At 42.0% G+C, this 10,898-nt stretch overlaps 1 protein-coding gene across 1 annotated transcript in view; it reads right to left on the reverse strand.

Annotated features, from left to right (window-relative positions):
- The window catches only part of CEP78 (centrosomal protein 78), a 38,582-nt gene extending 30,605 nt beyond the window's left edge, over positions 1-7,977 (reverse strand). Inside the window, 6 exon segments of the mRNA XM_043979815.1 lie at positions 1,480-1,654; positions 2,491-2,594; positions 3,358-3,430; positions 3,525-3,700; positions 6,734-7,019; positions 7,801-7,977. Of these exon segments, the coding sequence (XP_043835750.1) occupies positions 1,480-1,654; positions 2,491-2,594; positions 3,358-3,430; positions 3,525-3,700; positions 6,734-6,986 (781 nt within the window). The 5' untranslated portion in view covers positions 6,987-7,019; positions 7,801-7,977.
- Positions 7,978-10,898: the final 2,921 nt, after the last annotated feature.

Here is a 10,898-nt window from a genome sequence, read left to right on the forward strand (position 1 = left end):
GTTAATATAAGAAAGTTTGTGAAAAGACACTGGCAGTTAAGGGAGACTAGAAGAGGCTTGAGACAGGCTGAGGCTTTTGGGATACATCTTGAAGTAGTGGATGGATTCTGTGAGGCAGACATGAAGAAAAAACACATTCTAGGAATTGAGCATGATCAGTTCCAAGGCACAAAGATGGGAGATGGAGTGTCATGTGTGATGAGCAGAGTACAGACAAGTTTGGCTATATCACAGAATGAAGAAGGTGGAGTGATGTACAATGAGGCAGGAAAGATACTTTGGGGTAAGATTGTTAAAGTTTTTAAAACTTAAAGCGAAGAATTTATAGTTGATCCTAAGGACAACAGAGACTGTGGCTTATGGAGTAGAGGAGTCATGTGTTTGGATCACTTATGGAAAATCATGAGCAGCTGTGTGGAAGATGAACTGGAATGGAGAAAAGACTTGATGCTAGGAGACTAAGCAAGAAGTTGTTGCAATAAATCTAGGCATGGGGCAATACAGGCCTGAAATAAGGTGGTGGCTGTGTAACAGAATCGGTTGGACATGAGAGCCAACATAGAGGCAGAAACAGCAAGATCTGGCAACTGAGTATGAAATATAAATAAAGAAAAAGGGAGGGGAGGAGGATAAGGTTACAAACTTGAGACACTGGAAGAGTAAGGATTGTTTGGACAGGAAAAGGAAGATTGGGAAAAAAATAAGGTTTGGAGAAAAAAATATAATGAGTTCTGTTTTGGCCATGTTGAGTCCAAGATGTCACTCTGATGTTCAGTCTGAAAAGTCCAATAGGCAACTATGGAACTGAAACTCCAGTCTAAAACTGGATAGATCTATAAGTCATCTGAAGAGAGGTGAGAGACAATGTAGAGGGAGAATAGAAGAGGACCTACAACAGTAAAGATGGAGAGAAGAGCAAAAGACAAGAATTAAAAAAGAAGAAAAGGAAAGCTAAGAGGAAAAAATTATGACAAGCACAGAAAAAAAATGAAGACATACAGTGTCCCAAAAGTCTCAGTGATGTTTTAACGCCATTAAAGCTTTAAGAGTTTTGGGACATTTAAAAAAGTATTTTTCTTAAAAACATAAACATTTTATTAAAATAATCAAAATATCTTTTACGTATTTTTTCATATTAAGACTTTTACACACACACACACACACATTAAATAGAAGTGAAAAGCATAAAGAAAATGGCCACAAAGAATTTTCTAACTAGTCAATGTTTCCCAGGAGCAAGGCACTTGTCTAGAGCATATAAGCTATAATATAGAGGAAACAAAAACTAAAGATCCACACGTCCCTTGCTTCAACTCAAATAATATTCTGAAAGCTAGGGTATGAAAATCAAACTAAAATGCCTCATTCCACAACAGAGCAAAGCAAAGAATCTGGCAATAAGTCATTTTTGTACTTGTCATGATGAACTGGGTTAAAGACCACTTCTACTGTCCCCCAGAAATAACTGTTTTTACCAACCTCTCAGCCACAAAGTGTCACAAAGACATTCTGCAAAAGCACTGGCACCCTGATCACCAATAAGGGTGTTGCAGTTGAGTGAGATTCGCTGCAAGCCTGCCATGCCATCTAGATCAGGACTCCGATAGCGAAGACTCTCAGCCCACACATCCTCATGCCTCCTTAATGCCTGGTACTTGAAAGATTTAAAGAAATGAAATAAGTCTCTGGGAATAATCAATATTTATGTAAATAAAGTCTCTTATAAAATGCCTATTAAATTGTAAATTCATATATACTACCATGAAAACAAACTTGAAAAATGTGGTTGAGTAAAAAGCACCAATAATCATAGGACTTCAGGTCCAGTCCCAGTCCCCAGTACTGAAATGCACAAAATGGGGCAAGTAATTAAACCCTTCTGGGTTTTGTTTTTTGCCTATAAAATGAGATTTAAAAAAAAGCTTGATAAGATCCTAAAATACCAGGATTTAATATATTAACAAGAGAACATGACATATGACAAAGCAAATAAAGATTATTTTGAAAATTCATACAGTGGTGCTATGGCAAGCTTAACTCCAGGCTTTAAAAACAAGGGAGAGGCATAAAATGACTTGAACAATAAATATTATGTAAGAACTTGATGAGACAGAACCAGGACTAGAATCTCCATCTCCAACTACTAAGTCCAGTGAACTTTCCATCACACCATGCAGTCTGCCTCCTAGAAGTGGTTAATCAGGAACATCCCATAGAATACATTAAAATAATAAAAACAAAAATTTTTAAAACCAAGCAAGCTTCTCAAATGAATTTCTGTAGGTAAATAGAAAAGCTTGGGCATTTGTTTGTTCTACTACAGAATAGTAGGTGCCTCCAAAACAGCAAAACTTAGTCACCTCTCTTTAGCAACAGCTACAATCACCTTCTGTTTAGTTATCTAAGAAAGTAATTTTTTTGATCAATTTGCATTCATTTTTTTGTGCCAGACACATAAGTTATTAAGATTAAAGTCCAAACATTAATCACCTTTAAGATATTGGCCAGATGTTCTGCCCCACGCCAAGTCAGATTACACCCAGAGAAGTTTATAGTCTTGAGGGTTACTGAGGTCTTAACACTTTGACAGATAGCTAAAAAACAATAGAGAAACCAAAGACAAAGAACAGATCACAGTCATTATTCACTTTTCCGAGTCTATTTTCATTCAGTAGCAATTTTGTATTACTAAGACTTTTTTGTTTTTGTTTTTTTCATAATACCTATATATACACTAAGCGTGTAGAACAGAAAAGACACAACAACTATAAAGTCTATTACGTTTGAGATATTATTCCAATTTACAAAAATCACAAGCTAGCTAGCTAAAAATTATACAGTCTAAGTGTTTGGAATTTGCTTTTGATATACCAGGAATTTTCCTGTATTTTTAAAGCATAAATTATAAACATTTTCTCTTGTCTGTGCCTTAATTTCTATACAATCACTAAAAGAAAAACAAAAACCCTCCAACATCACATACTCTACAATCTATTTTCATTTGTTTTTATTGTAAATCACTAAGTATTAAATAACAACTACATGAGGCTATCATTGCACTGCATTCCAAAGAGGACTACAAGATGCACAGATAGTCCATGACCTGAACAACTTTATAATCCATTTGGGAAGACAAAACCAATACTCATTTTTTTTTAAATGGCAGAATATAACAAGATATAATCAAGGACTAATATAGTACAAAATAAGGCAAGAGACTGGGGAGGTCAGGTTAGTAGTTAGTGTTAGTTAGGTTCATGCTAGAAGGTTTGGCCTCTGAAATACACACACACACACACACACACACACAATATTAGGATAGCTGGAAGAAAAAAATTAATTAATTTAAAAACTCACTTTCTAAACCTCCATCTCCAATTGGACAATACGCTAGAGATAGATGTACCAAAGATGCTGATTTATTCAATCCCTTCAATGAAAAAAATCAGAACGTTAACCATCAGGAGGGTTTAAAAAACAGAATTATTACCAAATGTAGCCATGATGAATTTTAGAAACCTTACCTTTGTTAACAATATTAAATCTCGTTCTCTCAAACATATTCCCTGAAGCTCTAGGTTCTTCAGAGCAGTAGATACAGTTAAACAGCCTTTAATAGCTTTACATATTTGGATGGTCACCTCTTTGGATCTAATTGTAGGAATTCGCCGTTTAAAATAAGCTTTATACCTATCAGAAACTAGAAAAAAATGTTTTTCAAAATTATTATTATCCAAAGAAAACTTGTACCAACAACAACAAAAAAGAACTTGTGTAAAACATTCTTTTTTCTTGCATAAAAACTGTGCTCTGTTAAAAAGCTCTCTTCCCCCTTTCTAACTTTTTACATAAATACAAACATTAAACAACTGCATGAAGATAAAAAATTTAGGTAACTCTCTCTAAGAGCTGAAAGGTTTAGCAATGGGTCAAGAGCTATAATATACATGATTAATTACATTAATCATGTTACAAATATAAAGTTACAAAACAAAGTGTGAGATCTGAGGGAAAAGTTCATTGCCGTCTAGGAAGATCAGAGAAGGCTTTCTTGGAAGACACAGTATTTGAGTTAGACATTAAAGGATGGGCAGTAATTTGACAGGTAAAGAGGGGAAGGAAGGGATAATAAAGGGATCAAGAACAAAGAATGAAATTTTAAGGGTACAGTGAGTGTTCAGAAGAGCAGAGGGTAGTCCAATTCGGCTGGAATGTAGACTAATATGAGAAAAGTGTTTCAGGTGGCATGTTGCTAGCTACATGTTTGATGCATCTTCCTTATACCATGGATATGAACTAATATAAAAAGGCCATACCATAAAACTTTTAGAAAATGGGATGAAATCCCTTTCACCACTATGCCTACGGGTACTTAAAAGAAAAAAAAAAAAAAAAGGTTGGGTCTCCCCAAGCTCGCCCAGGCTGGAAATAAACTCAAGGACTCAATCTCACTGACACCAAAACTTTAACCTGTTCCATTTCTGTCCTAGGCTGGTTGGCCCTCCTTAGGCAACCTGGTGGCTCCCTGACTCCCAAGGGCATGCAAACTTAGTGTGATACCTGAGTGGCACAGCCCACTGTATCTCAGACCTCAGTATTTCAAACTATCAGCCAGTCTCAGACTCCCTAGTGGCTGGGATTATAATTGCATGCTCTCTCTTCCAGCAGTGAGGTAAATTTTTAGAAGATAAAATACACAATTTTCACTACACAAAATTAAAAAGCTTCATTCATTGATGAAAAAAGAATTAAGAGAAACTTCAATGTGGGAAATATTTGCATAAATATCATTAATAAAAGTATGATGTCCAAAATATATATAGAATTGACAATATAACACCAAGTCATAGTTTTCAAATCGCAAACTATAAATGGGTTCAAAACATCTTCCAAATTACTTACAAAACTAAGGCAAGTCGGAGGTTTCACCTCACACAATACAAATGAGCAAAAATGACAAAAAATGAACAATTTTGGGAAGCCTGAGGGAAGAGACACATTAACAAATTCAGTGTTGGCAGACCTGTGAAGGGTCCAAACATTCTAGTTTTCAATTAGAGACCATTTAAAACAAGCGATTAAACTATCTTTATCTTCTGTTCTAGGCACCACACTACTGGGTATATATTCCAAAGATAAAGACAGAAATAAAGGTTTAACATATACCAAAATATTAATGACAGTGCTCGCTCTTTGTGGTAGCAAATACTTAGAAACAAAGCAGGTGTTCATGATTATAGAATAGCCAAAAAAACCCCATGGTTTATGAATTTTATGATAAATATTAAGAATTCAGAGCAGGGACAGCTAGGTGGTGCAGTAGATAGAGCACTGGCCCTGGAGTCAGGAGGACCTGAGTTCAAATATGACCTCAGACACTTGACACTTATCAGCTGTGTGATCTTGGGCAAGTCACTTAACCCCATTGCCTCACCCTCCTCCCCACCCCTAAAAAAAAAAATTCAGAGCAATGGGGGAAGATTTGTATGAACCAGAGCAAAAAAGATCCAAAGAGAATGATACATACAAGGAACACAACAACAGGAATGCAAAGCACACTGCAAAGATGCCTGGCTCTGATTAAGTGGTAATGGTCCTAACTGGGAGAGGAGGAGAGCTAACAAGACAGAATATTATCTACACTGTCAGAAGGAGTCACTGAATTGGAAGCCTCAACTTAACAGCTTTTCTTTTGTCCCCAGTAAAGTTCAATCTGGAGGGCTGAGCTGAAATGACAAAGGCAAAATACATAAATATAATTGATTTTTCAAAAGTAAAAGTGAAGGGACTGAACTAGCAAAACACTTAGGTCCATTCCAGAACTAAATCTATGATCCTATGCACTTCCTCCTCAGTAATAATAATAATAATCATCATCATCAATCATTTATTACAGGCCTACTATGTGTCAGGCACTGTGCTGAGTACTTTATAGTTATCTCATTTAAACCTCACAACCTTGTGAAGTAGGTGCTATTATGATCCTCAATTTAAAGATGAGGAAACTGAGGCAGACAGAGGTTAAGTGACTTGTTCAGGGTTACACAGCTGAAACTGATCTCAAACTCAGTTCTTCCTGATTCTAGGCCTGGAAATCTCCACTGGACCACCCAGCTCCCTTTGAACACTTACTACTAACACTAAGTACTCAATACTACATTATATCCAAATATATTAACAAGGAACTTTACACGTTACTACTGTTGCATTTATTAAAGTACTGTTACTGTTTTGAATCAGTAAGTAGCAAGGAAGAGGTGTTAGGAAAATAGTTTTGTGGATGAGCTATTTTGTGGTACTATGTAATAAAGGAAGCAAATGATAAAGGTCACATAGAAAATGATGAATTAGAGGCTGAAGTAGAAAAGCATTCAATGCTATGCAGTTTGGTATAATGAAAAGAATCCTAGACTTGGAGTCAAAAGGTTTGGGTTGGAAGGTACCTAGCACAGTGCCTGGCACACTATTAACGATGACTATTTGACTGAATGCCAACTTTGCTGCTACAATTATCTTCCTTGTATATCCTTGCTAGGACAAATAAAATTCTGCTTTCCCCATCTCTTAAAGCTACCCTACAGGATACAGTTATTACAGATAAAGCCTGGGGGTACCCACCTACCTACTAGGGAAAGTGTAATGTCCCAATTGTTTAAAATTTCACTCTTTCCCTCCCTGGCAAACCCACAACAGCCTAAAGGCTTAAGTAGCATTTCAGACCCGAACCACAAACCTGAATCTCCAAAACCTGGTTGATATGAGCTCCTGATGACAACAGAGGGCAAATTTTTATTTATCCTAAGGGCGCTTAGCAAAGGTGCCCAGTCCAGGAGCTTGAGGCGGTCTGCATTGAAATCGAGCACCCCCAGCCTCAGGTTGGCTCTCACAACAGGCAGAGGTATAGAGTCTTGAAGTGCACAAAGATATTCATAGTGAGAAAAGAAATCTGCAGCACTCTCTCTCCGGAGCTTCACTGAGTCGATCATTTTCTGGCCACCAGTTGAAACCCACCCTGACCCCTGGGAAGAGAAAAGAAAGGCAAGTTTCTATTTATTCCCAACAGAAATTAGAACTGGAGTAATCACCAATCACTTTTATAGGGCATTTGGGTTTGGGGTATTTCTTCTTCTTCTTCTTCTTTCTTTTTTTCTTTTTTGAGGCTAACTGGAAAAGTGGGAACAATGAATGGCCTTATTAAACTTTTCTTGGAGACTACTGTACTCCACTTTCCACACTTCCTAAGAATTGAGAAACTCTAAGAAGGGTTGTTGTCAGGAGAAGGGGATGTTTGCAGGATGCTAGGATGGCAATTGGTTCTCCCCCCTCCTCCCAGGCTGGTATACTGCTTATGGACTTCTTTTGCACCGAAAAGTAGATTTAAAATATGTGTGTGTACACACACACACACACACACACACACACATGAATGATTTTGTGTGACTACAGGTGAAGGGGGGTTGTTTGCAGGACGCTTAGGGCAGCTGTTAGAATCAGAATCAGAATCAGAACCAGGTCCTCCCTAGGTCTCTGGGCGGGGTGCTGTTTATAACGAACCTCCTTTACACCGAAAGGCAGAGCAAATCTACACATACACTAGGATAAGCAGCGCGGGGGAAAGCGCGAGAGCAGCAGAAGCAGGAACAGCCGCATCCACCGGGGCCGCGAGACGCAGGCAACCTAGGGCGGGAAGGCGCCTGGGTCCCGGGGCTGCTGCACTGACCGCAGCTCCTGCTGCCGCCCCCTGGCTCCCCAGTCTCAGTCCATTCCCTCACCCCATGCCCCGTGCTCCGCGGCCTTCACCTTTTCAGTTACAGAAAGCTGACCCCCAGCTACATCTCTGTCAATCCGGTGCTCGCCCGGGATTCGGCCGTTAGCTCCTGCTTCATTGTCCTGCCCAGGTTGGCGCCGCCCACCGCACTGGTTCTGTTTGGTGTAACCCGGGAAGGTAGCGCCGGCGCCGGCGCCGGCGCCGACGCCGACGCCGACGCCCGAGCGAGCCAGCGAGCGTCCACACGCAGCCGGCTACGTCAGCGCGTCGCCGCCGCCCGCGGGGCGCTGGGAGGAGGCGGGGCCGGACCCTTCGCCTTCAGATGACTGGCTGCCAGTGCTTGGCGGGCTTTCAGTGTCTCTACATTCCCTTCCCGTTATCAGTACCAGGGAAGGATCCCACAGGCCCGGGAATGCAAGATTTAGGGTGTTAAAAGTGATCTAATCCAAACTCAGTTTCCCATGAGGATCCTGAGGCACAGAGGGCTTAAAAGTGACGTAAGGCACGCAGGTAGAAAATGGCAGAAGCACCCAGTCCCTCCATCAGCGGTCATTGCAAAGAATCACATAGGAAACCTGCTCCTCCTGCCTCCAACTCCCCCTTTTTCCACTGGATCGCACCACATCCCTGGTCATCTAGGGGAGACCCCCTAAGCTGTCAGAGATTTTCCTACAGCCTTAGGGCAGGTCCCCCCGCCAACTCCCGCACATACCCCAAACACGGGACAGCTTCGCCCAAGCATCAGATATAGCATCCTCGAGCATTTAAAGCCCTCCGCAGTCTGGCCCCTTCCGACTCCCCCGGCTTTCCCACGCTTGACCGCTATCCACACGCTCTATCCACCGGCCTTAGGACTCCGTGTACGGGACGGGACGCTCCGTCTACGGACTGTGCCTTCCCTCCCTCTCACCTCCTCCTCCTGGTTTTCCTGATTCCCTTCCGGATTCAGCATAAATCCCACCTTCTGCAGGAGGCCTTTTCTGGTCCTGTGGTCTTCCTCGCTCTTCTTTGAGATTGCCTTCCATTTATGTTGAATGAATCGTTAAGGGGATCCCCTGACCTTGTCTTTTTGAGTTGCCATGTTTTTCAGAAACAATGGTCTCAGAGCATGCAGGAGTCCCTGAACGTGTCAAGGACGAAGCTCCCTCTGAGTGGACTTCATTTGTTGTTGTATGCTAAGCAGGATTCCCTGTGTGTCCCTGGGAGATAAGACAGGCGCCAGCCATGCCCAGCCAGGTGCCAGGCTGGGATGCTGCTTGTGCAGCGGGGGTCTTCTGTAATTAAGGGGACTCTCCTATCCTCGTAGTTTAGCAGTTCCCAAGGCAAAAGAACGGGGCTTTTGCTGTTCCCCTGCTTCTCCCAGTGGGGAATGGTTTTGGTGTCCTACACTGTTCCCCCTCTCCCTTTCTTGTGTCATGGGGCCCAGAGTACCCCAGAAGTTCTCTGGGGAACATCAAGGAATCTTCTCCTTGAGAAACTGATAAGGGGGGAAGTGGGATACGGGTTTGGGGTAAGAGTTGGGGTTCTTAGGAATTCCTCTTTAAAGAATTACACCCTCTTGCACACAAAAAGTAGTTAGAATAAGGTGGTAGTTTATTTAGGAACAAGGGAAGGGAAGGGTGGGGGGAGGGAAACCATGAAAGAAATCCTTAGATTTCTGATGGGGAGACAGGCACAAAGCACATGGCTCAGAGGTACCAAATCTCCTCCAACAGGAGAATGGCTGGTACTTTTATAGAAGACTGATGGGGGGAGGGGTCACCATTTGACTGTGGAAAGTTCCTTTAGTAAGGGAGGACCATCCCCCACTGGTGGTAGCTGGGGGAATTGGGTGAGGAGTGGAGGACCATCCCCCACTGGTAGTGACTAGAGGAATTGGGTGAGGGGTGGCTACAGACCTTTCTTCTGGACACAAAGGCCGCAGCCACACCCAAATTTATCTCCCCAGGGTAAGGGAGACCAGAATGAAGGGTAGGAATCCGAAGCTAGCTCAGTCCGATTTGGTTCAGCTTATCTCTCTAGGCTTTATCTGTCCTCTGGTTTAGTTTCTCAAGGAGAAGTTTCCTTGATGTGCCCCCGAAAACTTCTGGGGTACTCTGCACCCCATGACAAAACTAAACCAGAGGACAGATACACCTAAAGAGATAAGCGGAACCAGATCGGACTGATCTAGCTTCTGGACCTCTGCCCTTCATTCTGATCTCCCTTACCCCTGAGGAGGTAACTTGGGTGTGGCTGTGGCCTTTGTGTCCTGAAGAGAGAGAAAGCTTGAGAGATCCATAGCCACCCAATTTCTCTAGCCACCACCAGTGGGGGATGGTCCTCCCTTACTAAAGGAACTTTCCACAGTCAAATGGTCACACACACACACACACACACACACACACACACACACACACACACACACCCATCAGTCCTCTATAAAAGTACCTGCCAGGGGCAGCTAGATGGTGCAGTGGATAGAACACCGGCCTTGGAGTCAGGAGGACCTGAGTTCAAATCTGGTCTCAGACCCTTGACATTTACTAGCTGTATGACCCCGGGCAAGTCACTTAACCCCAATTGCCTCACTAAAAAAAAAAAAAGTACCTGCCAGGCTCTTGCCCAAGGAGATTGGTACCTCAGAGCCACGTGCTTTGTGCCTTTCTCCCCAAGAGAAGTCCAAGGATTTCTCTTGGTTTCCCTTCCCTTCCCTTCCCTTCCCTCGCCCCTAAATAAACTACCATCTTATTCTAACTGCTTTTGTGTGCAAGAGGGTGTAATTCTTTAAAGAGGAATTCCTAAGAACCCCTACCCCTAACCCAAACCCATACCCCATTTCCCCCATAACATTTGGTATCCCCTCCTCCCTTTGTCCTGCTATTATAAAAGTGTAAACTTCCATAAAACTTCAAACCCGTTGGGTTCCCATGTATGTTCATCTTTTTTCTAATAAACCTGGTTTTCACATAAGTCTCATGACTTCATGATTGCCTGTTAGCAATACCTAAGTGAAGCCCCAAAGCTAATTGGTATGCAACTGTTTCCTCATGGCTGGAGATCAATGCCCAGGTCCTGCATGAAGGGCCAGGTGGGACTGGTGAGATTGGGAAAGAAGACAGATTCCATTTCCAGTATTTCTGCCTTCTTT

This window comes from Dromiciops gliroides, chromosome 1 (genome assembly GCF_019393635.1).
Source record: "Dromiciops gliroides isolate mDroGli1 chromosome 1, mDroGli1.pri, whole genome shotgun sequence".
NCBI lineage: Eukaryota > Metazoa > Chordata > Mammalia > Microbiotheria > Microbiotheriidae > Dromiciops > Dromiciops gliroides.